Source organism: Pleurodeles waltl, chromosome 6, assembly GCF_031143425.1.
Source record: "Pleurodeles waltl isolate 20211129_DDA chromosome 6, aPleWal1.hap1.20221129, whole genome shotgun sequence".
In the NCBI taxonomy this organism is placed as follows: domain Eukaryota; kingdom Metazoa; phylum Chordata; class Amphibia; order Caudata; family Salamandridae; genus Pleurodeles; species Pleurodeles waltl.
In genome coordinates this window covers 18,846,693-18,860,283 of record NC_090445.1, presented here as the reverse complement: position 1 = coordinate 18,860,283, position 13,591 = coordinate 18,846,693, and the positions used below count along the sequence as shown (strand labels likewise).

At 48.8% G+C, this 13,591-nt stretch overlaps 1 protein-coding gene across 2 annotated transcripts in view; it reads right to left on the bottom strand.

Annotated features, from left to right (window-relative positions):
• Positions 1-13,591, bottom strand: part of HMCN2 (hemicentin 2) — an 816,728-nt gene that overhangs the window by 115,988 nt on the left and 687,149 nt on the right. For both annotated transcript variants that reach the window (XM_069237054.1, XM_069237056.1), the window contains 2 exons: positions 6,111-6,270; positions 113-237 (listed from right to left, as the gene is read on the bottom strand). In XM_069237054.1, coding sequence (XP_069093155.1) covers positions 113-237; positions 6,111-6,270 — 285 coding nt within the window. The remainder of the gene's footprint in view (positions 1-112; positions 238-6,110; positions 6,271-13,591) is intronic.

Below are 13,591 nucleotides of genomic sequence, written 5' to 3'. Positions count from 1 at the left end.
ACTCCTGCGGAAGCTTATTGGATCACAACCCTTCTATAGGTCACCCAACTTTTTCATCCCACTCAAAACCTTGCTGCCACAGATCCCACAGCCTGGTCTATCTGCCACTCACCATGAATGTTCAACACAAACACTTTGGTGTCTTCGCCAGCAGTGTTCCGAGCGCGGCAAGTGTATGTCCCTGCGTCAGAGGCCTGGGGCGCCGTCAGGACCAGGGATCTTCCATCAGCAGAAAGACTGCACAGAGACATGGTAAAATGTTAGTGCATCATAAGTAGTTTATTATACAACAGCCCTCTAACCTATTGTGCCCCAAACCTGAGGCTGTTTGCCACTCAGTGAAGTGCATGTAGAAATATCCAATTTTGTACTGTTCCGGCCCTATTGGTGAGCCTGTTTCCATGCAAACCCACTTTAGGCACATAAAGGAACTGAGGCACAAGGAGCTAAAGTAATTTGCCCAAGGTCACACATTTTTAGCCAAGAAGGGAAGCAGGCGTGAGACCCATATCTGCGTTGATAAATATTTTTAATCTGATTATGTGTATATTCTAGATACATATAATTCTTTAGGAAATAGGTATAGTTACTATGTCATAACAATAAATTATACACATACTCTTTAAATCTGTTTAACAAATGTATTTTTACTCACAGTTTCATATATATATATATATATATATATATATATATATATATATATATATATATGTGTGTGTGTGTGTATATGTGTGTGTGTGTGCATGTGTGCATGTATGTGTGTGTGTATATCCCTATATATGTCTATGTTATTCTATGCTTAACATGTTCATAGGTCATTGCATAGCTCCTAGATAAGTTGTTATATTAGATACTTATGAATCCTTGCTTTCGTTTTTATATCACACTGATCAAATGTTTTATTATCTATTTAAGAGCAAGAATTTCGCTATTCAAACATTGAGGAAAGATAAATGAATGTTAGAAAGGTGCACTTATTAATTAACATAAAATATTACAAATCATGAAAGTCCGTGTTTATTCAATACTACTTTTCTTCACATATTATTATATCCATTATTATATTCCTTGAAAATATATTCCCTTATTATGTATTTACATATCTATTTATTTATTATTCTAGTCCTACTTTACTAGAGAAAAAATAAATTAAAAGAAGTAAAATAAAATATATAAATAAAATTCAAATTATAAATAAGTAAATTAAAGTTAAAAAAATAATGAATAAATAAATTAAATAAAAATGATTTAAAAAAATGTGTATATATATATATATATATATATATATATATATATATATATATATATATACATAACATTATAAATAAATAAAAATAATATACATTTACTCTCTTGTAAGCTTTACTTTGTCTACCCATCACCATATGTCATGTCTCTATCAATCTATCCTCCATCCCCACTCTGACTCATCCCAAACACATTCTACTACTTTCACCTCCAAAATAACCCTGCCTAAGCTCTTCCCTACTCTGCCACATCTAGTTCACCCAAACCTCAGTTTACTACCATGATCTCCCAAACAACCCTACTAAATCCACACCTATCCATTTTGCCAGCAGCTCACCTCTCCACCTGAGAAATTATTCCAGACCATTGTTCACCAATCGGAGGTCCAGTCCTGCTCAGGAGCCACTGCATGCTTGGACATTGCATTATGCCTCATGCATGAACCATCACCACTGAGCTTAGCATGGACCACACAAGCACCCGTCTCACATGTGTGCAGCATGCAGCGGGGATTTTCACTAAGTTGTAAGGGGGGGTCACCATGAGGTGCCAGATGTTAGATCATTCCATCGCAGTAAGGTAGCCTTTTGATATCTTGATACCAGTTCAAGATGCTGACCTATGCCAACAAAGCCATGCACAATGAAGGCCAGCGTACATCAACAAATGAATGTGTGAGAAAGTAGCCTCTTTCTAGCCTTGTTACCCCCACTTTTGGCCTGTTTGTGAGTGTATGTCAGGGTGTTTTCACTGTCTCACTGGGATCCTGCTAGCCAGGGCCCAGTGCTCATAGTGAAAACCCTATGTTTTCAGTATGTTTGTTATGTGTCACTGGGACCCTGCTAGTCAGGACCCCAGTGCTCATAAGTTTGTGACCTATATGTATGTGTTCCCTGGGTGATGCCTAACTGTCTCACTGAGGCTCTGCTAACCAGAACCTCAGTGGTTATGCTCTCTCTGTGCAAATTGTCACTAACAGGCTAGTGAACAATTTCACCAATTCATATTGGCATACTGGAACACCCTTATAATTCCCTAGTATATGGTACTGAGGTACCCAGGGTATTGGGGTTCCAGGAGATCCCTATGGGCAGCAGCATTTCTTTTGCCACCCATAGGGAGCTCTGACAATTCTTACACAGGCCTGCCATTGCAGCCTGAGTGAAATAACGTCCACGTTATTTCACAGCCATTTACCACTGCACTTAAGTAACTTATAAGTCACCTATATGTCTAACCTTTACCTGGTAAAGGTTGGGTGCTAAGTTACTTAGGCCCTCATTCTGACCCTGGCGGTCCTAAACCGCCAGGGCCACGGGCAACGGAAGCACCGCCAACAGGCTGGCGGTGCTTCAGTGCCCATTCTGACTGCAGCAGTAAAGCCGCGGTCAGAAAAGGGGATCCGGCGGTTTCCCGCGCCGCCATGGGGATTCCGACCCCCTTCCCGCCATCCTGTTCCTGGCGGTAAAACCCGCCAGGAACAGGATGGCGGGAACGGGTGTCGTGGGGCCCCTGGGGGCCCCTGCACTGCCCATGCCACTGGCATGGGCAGTGCAGGGGCCCCCTAACAGGGCCCCACAAAGAAATCGCGACGGGTGCTACTGCACCCGTCGCACCCCTGCAACTCCGCCGGCTCCATTCGGAGCCGGCTTCCTCGTTGCAGGGGCTTTCCCGCTGGGCCAGCGGGCGATCTTCTGGCGATAGCCCGCCGGCCCAGCGGGAAAGTCAAAATGACCCCCGCGGTCTATTGACCGCGGTGCGGTCTTTCAGCGGTTTCCGCCCGGCGGGCAGCGCCCGCCGCCTGCCGGGCTCAGAATGAGCCCCTTAGTGTGTGGGCACCCAGGCACTAGCCAAGGTGCCTTCACATTGTTCAGGGCAAATTCCCCGGACTTTGTGAGTGCGGGGACACCATTACACGCGTGCACTATACATAGGTTACTATCTATGTATAGCTTCACAATGGTAACTCCGTACATGGCCACGTAACATGTCTAAGATCATGGAATTGCCACCCCAATGCCATCCTGGCATTGGGGAGACAATTCCATGATCCCCCGGGTCTCTAGCACAGACCCGGGTACTGCCAAACTGCCTTTCCCGGGGTTTCACTGCAGCTGCTGCTGCTGCCAACCCCTCAGACAGGTTTCTGCCCTCCTGGGGTCCAGCCAGGCTTGGCCCAGGAAGGCAGAACAAAGGACTTCCTCAGAGAGAGGGTGTTACACCCTCTCCCTTTGGAAAAAGGTGTCAGGGCTGGGGAGGAGTAGCCTCCCCCAGCCTCTGGAAATGCTTTGATGGGCACAGATGGTGCCCATCTCTGCATAAGCCAGTCTACACCGGTTCAGGGATCCCCCAGCCCTGCTCTGGCACGAAACTGGACAAAGGAAAGGGGAGTGACCACTCCCCTGACCTGCACCTCCCCTGGGAGGTGCCCAGAGCTCCTCCAGTGTTCTCCAGACCTCTGCCATCTTGGAAACAGAGGTGCTGCTGGCACACTGGACTGCTCTGAGTGGCCAGTGCCAGCAGGTGACGTCAGAGACTCCTTCTGATAGGCTCTTACCTTTGTTGCTAGCCTATCCTCCTTCCTAAGTAGCCAAACCTCCTTTTCTGGCTATTTAGGGTCTCTGCTTTGGGGAATTCTTTAGATAACGAATGCAAGAGCTCATCAGAGTTCCTCTGCATCTCTCTCTTCACCTTTTGCCAAGGAATCGAGCGTTGACTGCTCTGGACGCCTGCAAAACCGCAACAAAGTAGCAAAGACGACTACTGCAACCTTGTATCACTGATCCTGCGGCCTTCTCGACTGTTTTCCTGGTGGTGCATGCTGTGGGGGTAGTCTGCCTCCTCTCTGCACTAGAAGCTCCGAAGAAATCTCCCGTGGGTCGACGGAATCTTCCCCCTGCAACCGCAGGCACCAAAAGACTGCATCACCGGTCCTCTGGGTCCCCTCTCAGCATGACGAGCGTGGTCCCTGGAACTCAGCAACTCTGTCCAAGTGACTCCCACAGTCCAGTGACTCTTCAGTCCAAGTTTGGTGGAGGTAAGTCCTTGCCTCCCGACGCTAGACTGCATTGCTGTGTACCGCGTGATTTGCAGCTGCTCCGGCTCCTGTGCACTCTTCCAGGATTTCCTTTGTGCACAGCCAAGCCTGGGTCCCCGACACTCTAACCTGCAGTGCACGACCTCCTGAGTTGTCCTCCGGTGTCGTGGGACCTTCTTTTGTGACTTCGGGTGAGCTCTGGTTCACTCTTCTTTGTAGTGCCTGTTCCGGCACTTCTGTGGGTGCTGCTTGCTTCTGAGTGGGCTCCTTGTCTTGCTGGGCGCGCCCTCTGTCTCCTCACGCAATTGGTAACATCCTGGTCCCTCCTGGGCCACAGCAGCATCCAAAAACCCTAACCGCAACCCTTGCAGCTAGCAAGGCTTATTTGCGGTCTTTCTGCACGGAAACACCTCTGCAAGCTTCTTCACGATGTAGGACATCCATCCTCCAAATGGGAAGTTCCTAGTCCTCTTCGTTCTTGCAGAATCCACAGCTTCTACCATCCGGTGGCAGCTTCTTTGCACCCTCAGCTGGCATTTCTTGGGCAACTGCCCACTCACGACTTGAGTGTGACTCTTGGACTTGGTTCCCTTGTTCCACAGGTACTCTCTTCTGGAAATCCATTGTTGCATTGCTGGTGTTGGTCTTCCTTGCAGAATTCCCCTATCACAACTTCTGTGCTCTCTGGGGAACTTAGGTGCACTTTACACCTACTTTTCAGGGTCTTGGGGTGGGCTATTTTTCTAACCCTCACTGTTTTCTCACAGTCCCAGCGACCCTCTACAAGCTCACATAGGTTTGGGGTCCATTCGTGGTTCGCATTCCACTTCTAGAGTATATGGTTTGTGTTGCCCCTATACCTATGTGCTCTCATTGCAATCTATTGTGACTGTACATTGCTTGCATTGCTTTCTATTACTATTACTGCATATTTTTGGTATTGTGTACATATATCTTGTGAATATTTGCTATCCTCATACTGAGGGTACTCACTGAGATACTTTTGGCATATTGTCATAAAAATAAAGGTCCTTTATTTTTAGTATATCTGTGTATTGTGTTTTCTTATGATATTGTGCATATGACACCAGTGGTATAGTAGGAGCTTCACACGTCTCCTAGTTCAGCCTAAGCTGCTCTGCTAAGCTACCTTTTCTATCAGCCTAAGCTGCTAGACACCTCTTCTACACTAATAAGGGATAACTGGACCTGGTACAGAGTGTAAGTACCCCTTGGTACCCACTACAAGCCAGGCCAGCCTCCTACAGAATGCCCTTCCACCAGCCTACCAGACGCCTTCGATCCGCCTCTCTCTTCCTCTCAAACACCCCGATCTGCAGAGTCAACAGCGGAGGACACTCCTTCTCACATCTGGAAGCCAAAGCCTGGAACAACCTTCCCTGCACCTCAGGCCCACACCATCGCTCCAGGACTTCAGGAAGGAACTCAAGACCTGGCTGTTTGAGTGAACAGATGACCAGGAGGCAGTAACATCCTCCGCGCCTTGAGACCCTCATGGGTGATTTCCCGCACTTTATAAATCCCTGATTGATTGATTCATGTATAAAGAATATTGCACATTGGGACCAACAATATTTCCCTTAATTAATTAAGGAAAACCTTCACCCATGGCCCAGCTGTCCCCATCTATCAAGGAGGACCAGGTTCAGCCTCTGCACATCTTGCGGCTGAAGATCTTTTCCTTAGGATGACAGTGAGCTGATCCCAGATCCTCTTACTTTTCCCACTAGCCCAGCACCCCATCCCTGAGCCTGTAGATCTAGACACATGCGGCCCCTCGGGCCATGGTCAGCGGTTCTCATACCTAGAGCGGGGGTCAGAGTGGAGCTCTAGCAACCTGCCGTCCTTCAACCATGCGATCTCTGGTTCCGGAGTTCCTTCGGCCACGCACTCCAGCGTCACTTCTTGTCTCTCGGTGGCACTGCGCTCACGAGGGACCCCAGCATCAAGGATTCTGGGTGCCACTGAATGGGAACAAGGCACGTTAGCAGCGATAGTAGCACAGACAGTATAGGACAGTATGGAGAGCTTGAACAAATTATATCTATATAATATCACAGACAGAAAGAACTATAGTACAAAAGTGACATAAATAGCACATTATTGAGTAAGCCAATACATTTTTCAATAATATCAATTTGTTATGAGGGTACAGTGGAAACCCCAGTACTGCAAGCTGTGGAAACAGTGGTTGGTTCATAATCTATGCACTCTCTCTGCATTACACTCTCAAGCTGGTCAACCTCATACAGTCCTGTGATTCTCAGTTGTTCAGGAGCGCCGCCATGTTTGGTGACATTTCTTCTCTGTGCTACCTACTCTACAATGATTCTCCCTAGCCGATTTCTGGGTGGTTTTCTCCCTCTCTGCCCACCAGCAACTCCCGCTCAAGCCCAGCTGTTACCCTGCACATCTCTGCAGCCTCCATAGTTTCCATTTGATCGATGTGAATGGGACAGATCCAGGTCACATGTAACCCTACCTGCCACCTTCAGTGGGGTTTTGGAGCCTATGGCGCTGATGTGAGTCATTTTCACAACTCAGATTCTTGAAATATTGCTATTCTCTCTTTACTTCCTTTGTCTGTACTTAAGATTTAACAAGTGTTGGGCATTTTACAAGCTTGTTATTTTAGTGTTATATTACGTGGACATTAATATTTCACTGTGTAGAGATTTGTCAGCGATAAAAACTGATGCACGACTTTTGTCTGACATCTCAGGCTTACAATAGGTACAAAGTGTGGATCTGTAGAAACACAAAGGGGCTTACTTAGAGACTTGGTGGGTGGACGGTCGTACAATTGGAAGCAAAGACCAAAAACTCCGCCAACCTGGTGGATTACCATCTGTCATGTGTAGAGATCTGAACGCCTTCAGAGGAGATGGAAGCAAAACAACATGCTCCTCTGAAGGCACTACGGGGGTCATTATGAACATGGCGGTCCAGACAGCCATGCCGGCGGTGGCAGAAATTGCACATGGCACGGGCAATGCAGGGGACCCCGTGCACAGCCCCATCACACATGTCACTGCCCAATTTACGGGCAGTGATATGCGCGACGGGTGCTACTGCACCCACCGCACTGCGACATTGACTACGGCTCCATGTGGAGCTGTCGGCAATGTCCAGACCCAGCATTCCGCTGGACCGGCTGGCGGAAACACTGTTTCCTCCCACCAGCCCAGCGGAATGTTCTTTATTGGGCCGGCGGGGTCTTCAACTGGCTGGTGGTCTAAAGACCGCCAGCATAAACACAGTGGGAAATCCCGCCGTGCTCATAATGACCCCCTATATGTTTGCTAGTGCAGCCACCATTTTTCATTCGGCTGCTTAGCAAACTTTTTTGTTTTCCAAAAACAAACTTCCAAAGCAGGAGTTTATTTTCTAAAAAATAAAATACTAATGTAGGAAGTTGGCTCTGTATGTGCTATTTCAAAGTAAGGAATAGCATGCACAGAGTCCAAGGGTTCCCCTTAGAGGTAAAATAGTGGTAAAAATAGATAATACTAATGCTCTATTTTGTGGTAGTGTGGTCGAGCAGTAGGCTTATCCAAGGAGTAGTGTTAAGCATTTGTTGTACATACACATAGACAATAAATGAGGTACACACACTCAGAGACAAATCCAGCCAATAGGTTTTTATATAGAAAAATATCTTTTCTTAGTTTATTTTAAGAACCACAGGTTCCAATTCTACAGGTAATAGCTCATTCGAAAGGTATTGCAGGTAAGTACTTTAGGAACTTCAAATCATAAAAATTGCATGTATACTTTTCAAGTTATTCACAAATAGCTGTTTTAAAAGTGGACACTTAGTGCAATTTTCACAGTTCCTAGGGGAGGTAAGTATTTGTTAGTTTTACCAGGTAAGTAAGACACTTACAGGGTTCAGTTCTTGGTCCAAGGTAGCCCACCGTTGGGGGTTCAGAGCAACCCCAAAGTCACCACACCAGCAGCTCAGGGCCGGTCAGGTGCAGAGTTCAAAGTGGTGCCCAAAACACATAGGCTAGAATGGAGAGAAGGGGCTGCCCCGGTTCCGGTCTGCTTGCAGGTACGTACCCGCGTCTTCGGAGGGCAGACCAGGGGGGTTTTGTAGGGCACCGGGGGGGGACACAAGTCCACACAGAAATTTCACCCTCAGCAGCGCGGGGGCGGCCGGGTGCGGTGTAGAAACAAGCGTCGGGTTCGCAATGTTAGTCTATGAGAGATCTCGGGATCTCTTCAGCGCTGCAGGCAGGCAAGGGGGGGGTTCCTCGGGGAAACCTCCACTTGGGCAAGGGAGAGGGACTCCTGGGGGTCACTCCTCCAGTGGAAGTCCGGTCCTTCAGGTCCTGGGGGCTGCGGGTGCAGGGTCTCTCCCAGGTGTCGGGACTTAGGTTTCAGAGAGTCGCGGTCAGGGGAAGCCTCGGGATTCCCTCTGCAGGCGGCGCTGTGGGGGCTCAGGGGGGACAGGTTTTGGTACTCACAGTATCAGAGTAGTCCTGGGGTCCCTCCTGAGGTGTCGGATCTCCACCAGCCGAGTCGGGGTCGCCGGGTGCAGTGTTGCAAGTCTCACGCTTCTTGCGGGGAGCTTGCAGGGTTCTTTAAAGCTGCTGGAAACAAAGATGCAGCTTTTCTTGGAGCAGGTCCGCTGTCCTCGGGAGTTTCTTGTCTTTTCGAAGCAGGGGCAGTCCTCAGAGGATGTCGAGGTCGCTGGTCCCTTCGGAAGGCGTCGCTGGAGCAGGATCTTTGGAAGGCAGGAGACAGGCCGGTGAGTTTCTGGAGCCAAGGCAGTTGTCGTCTTCTGGTCTTCCGCTGCAGGGGTTTTCAGCTGGGCAGTCCTTCTTCTTGTAGTTGCAGGAATCTAATTTTCTAGGGTTCAGGGTAGCCCTTAAATACTAAATTTAAGGGCGTGTTTAGGTCTGGGGGGTTAGTAGCCAATGGCTACTAGCCCTGAGGGTGGGTACACCCTCTTTGTGCCTCCTCCCAAGGGGAGGGGGTCACAATTCTAACCCTATTGGGGGAATCCTCCATCTGCAAGATGGAGGATTTCTAAAAGTTAGAGTCACTTCAGCTCAGGACACCTTAGGGGCTGTCCTGACTGGCCAGTGACTCCTCCTTGTTTTTCTCATTATTTTCTCCGGCCTTGCCGCCAAAAGTGGGGCCTGGCCGGAGGGGGCGGGCAACTCCACTAGCTGGAGTGTCCTGCTGGTTTGGCACAAAGGAGGTGAGCCTTTGAGGCTCACCGCCAGGTGTGACAATTCCTGCCTGGGGGAGGTGTTAGCATCCCCACCCAGTGCAGGCTTTGTTACTGGCCTCAGAGTGACAAAGGCACTCTCCCCATGGGGCCAGCAACATGTCTCGGTTTGTGGCAGGCTGCTAAAACTAGTCAGCCTACACAGATAGTCGGTTAAGTTTCAGGGGGCACCTCTAAGGTGCCCTCTGGGGTGTATTTTACAATAAAATGTACACTGGCATCAGTGTGCATTTATTGTGCTGAGAAGTTTGATACCAAACTTCCCAGTTTTCAGTGTAGCCATTATGGTGCTGTGGAGTTCGTGTTTGACAGACTCCCAGACCATATACTCTTATGGCTACCCTGCACTTACAATGTCTAAGGTTTTGTTTAGACACTGTAGGGGTACCATGCTCATGCACTGGTACCCTCACCTATGGTATAGTGCACCCTGCCTTAGGGCTGTAAGGCCTGCTAGAGGGGTGTCTTACCTATACTTCATAGGCAGTGAGAGGCTGGCATGGCACCCTGAGGGGAGTGCCATGTCGACTTACTCGTTTTGTCCTCACTAGCACACACAAGCTGGTAAGCAGTGTGTCTGTGCTGAGTGAGAGGTCTCCAGGGTGGCATAAGACATGCTGCAGCCCTTAGAGACCTTCCTTGGCATCAGGGCCCTTGGTACTAGAAGTACCAGTTACAAGGGACTTATCTGGATGCCAGGGTCTGCCAATTGTGGATACAAAAGTACAGGTTAGGGAAAGAACACTGGTGCTGGGGCCTGGTTAGCAGGCCTCAGCACACTTTCAATTGTAAACATAGCATCAGCAAAGGCAAAAAGTCAGGGGGCAACCATGCCAAGGAGGCATTTCCTTACACAACCCCCCCCCAAACGAAAGAGGATGAGACTAACCTTTCCCAAGAGAGTCTTCATTTTCTAAGTGGAAGAACCTGGAAAGGCCATCTGCATTGGCATGGGCAGTCCCAGGTCTGTGTTCCACTATAAAGTCCATTCCCTGTAGGGAGATGGACCACCTCAACAGTTTAGGATTTTCACCTTTCATTTGCATCAGCCATTTGAGAGGTCTGTGGTCAGTTTGAACTAGGAAGTGAGTCCCAAAGAGGTATGGTCTCAGCTTCTTCAGGGACCAAACCACAGCAAAGGCCTCCCTCTCAATGGCACTCCAACGCTGCTCCCTGGGGAGTAACCTCCTGCTAATGAAAGCAACAGGCTGGTCAAGGCCATCATCATTTGTTTGGGACAGAACTGCCCCTATCCCATGTTCAGAGGCATCAGTCTGCACAATGAACTGCTTAGAATAATCTGGAGCTTTGAGAACTGGTGCTGAGCACATTGCTTGTTTCAGGGTGTCAAAGGCCTGTTGGCAGTCCACAGTCCAGTTCACTTTCTTGGGCATTTTCTTAGAGGTGAGCTCAGTGAGGGCTGTCACAATGGATCCATATCCCTTCACAAACCTCCTGTAGTACCCAGTCAAGCCAAGGAATGCCCTGACTTGAGTCTGGGTTTTTGGAGCTACCCAGTCCAGAATAGTCTGGATCTTGGGTTGGAGTGGCTGGACTTGGCCTCCACCTACAAGGTGGCCCAAGTAAACCACAGTTCCCTGCCCTATCTGGCATTTGGATGCCTTGATAGAGAGGCCTGCAGATTGCAGAGCCTTCAAAACCTTCTTCAGGTGGACCAGGTGATCCTGCCAGGTGGAGCTAAAGACAGCAATATCATCAAGATAAGCTGTGCTAAAGGACTCCAAGCCAGCAAGGACTTGATTCACCAACCTTTGGAAGGTGGCAGGGGCATTCTTTAAACCAAAGGGCATAACAGTAAACTGATAATGCCCATCAGGTGTGGAGAATGCTGTTTTCTCTTTTGCTCCAGGTGCCATTTTTATTTGCCAGTACCCTGCTGTCAAGTCAAAGGTACTTAAGAATTTGGCAGCACCTAATTTGTCTATGAGCTCATCAGCTCTTGGAATTGGATGAGCATCTGTCTTGGTGACAGAATTGAGCCCTCTGTAGTCCACACAAAACCTCATCTCTTTCTTTCCATCTTTGGTGTGAGGTTTGGGGACTAAGACCACTGGGCTAGCCCAGGGGCTGTCAGAGCGCTCAATTACTCCCAATTCCAGCATCTTGTGGACTTCCACCTTGATGCTTTCCTTAACATGGTCAGATTGTCTAAAGATTTTGTTCTTGACAGGCATGCTGTCTCCTGTGTCCACATCATGGGTACACAGGGGTGTCTGACCAGGGGTTAGGGAGAAAAGCTCAGGAAACTGTTGTAGGACTCTCCTACAATCAGCCTGCTGTTGGCCAGAGAGGGTGTCTGAGTAGATCACTCCATCTACTGTGCCATCTCTTGGGTCTGATGACAGAAGATCAGGGAGAGGTTCACTCTCTGCCTCCTGATCCTCATCTGTTACCATCAACAGATTCACATCAGCCCTGTCATGGAAGAGCTTAAGGCGGTTCACATGGATTACCCTCTTGGGGCTCCTGCTTGTGCCCAGGTCCACCAGGTAGGTGACCTGACTCTTCCTTTCTAGCACTGGGTAAGGGCCACTCCATTTGTCCTGGAGTGCCCTGGGAGCCACAGGCTCCAGAACCCAGACTTTCTGCCCTGGTTGGAACTCAACCAGTGCAGCCTTTTGGTCATACCAAAACTTCTGGAGCTGTTGGCTGGCCTCAAGGTTTTTGGTTGCCTTTTCCATGTACTCTGCCATTCTAGAGCGAAGGCCAAGTACATAGTCCACTATGTCCTGTTTAGGCTCATGGAGAGGTCTCTCCCAGCCTTCTTTAACAAGGGCAAGTGGTCCCCTTACAGGATGACCAAACAGAAGTTCAAAGGGTGAGAACCCTACTCCCTTCTGTGGTACCTCCCTGTAAGCGAAAAGCAGACATGGCAGGAGGACATCCCATCTCCTTTTGAGTTTTTCTGGGAGCCCCATGATCATGCCTTTTAATGTCTTGTTGAATCTCTCAACTAAGCCATTAGTTTGTGGATGGTAGGGTGTAGTGAATTTATAAGTCACTCCACACTCATTCCACATGTGCTTTAGGTATGCTGACATGAAGTTGGTACCTCTGTCAGACACCACCTCCTTAGGGAAACCCACTCTGGTAAAGATACCAATGAGGGCCTTGGCTACTGCAGGGGCAGTAGTCGACCTAAGGGGAATAGCTTCAGGATACCTGGTAGCATGATCCACTACTACCAGGATATACATATTTCCTGAGGCTGTGGGAGGTTCCAGTGGACCAACTATGTCCACACCCACTCTTTCAAAGGGCACCCCCACCACTGGAAGTGGAATGAGGGGGGCCTTTGGATGCCCACCTGTCTTACCACTGGCTTGACAGGTGGGGCAGGAGAGGCAAAACTCCTTAACCATGTTGGACATATTGGGCCAGTAGAAGTGGTTGACTAACCTCTCCCACGTCTTGGTTTGTCCCAAATGTCCAGCAAGGGGAATGTCATGGGCCAATGTTAGGATGAACTCTCTGAACAGCTGAGGCACTACCACTCTCCTAGTGGCACCAGGTTTGGGGTCTCTGGCCTCAGTGTACAGGAGCCCATCTTCCCAATAGACCCTATGTGTTCCATTTTTCTTGCCTTTGGACTCTTCAGCAGCTTGCTGCCTAAGGCCTTCAAGAGAGGGACAGGTTTCTTGTCCCTTACACAGCTCTTCCCTTGAGGGTCCCCCTGGGCCTAAGAGCTCAACCTGATAAGGTTCAAGCTCCAAAGGCTCAGTTCCCTCAGAGGGCAGAACTTCTTCCTGAGAAGAGAGGTTCCCTTTCTTTTGCTGTGTTGCAGTTGGTTTCCCAACTGACTTTCCTGTTCTCTTGGTAGGCTGGGCCATTTTTCCAGACTCCAGCTCTACTTTTTCACCCTGTGCCTTGCATTGTGCTCTTGTTTTCACACACACCAGTTCAGGGATACCCAGCATTGCTGCATGGGTTTTTAGCTCTACCTCAGCCCATGCTGAGGACTCCAGGTCATTTCCAAGCAGACAGTCCACTGGGATATTTGAGGAGACCACCACCTGTTTCAGGCC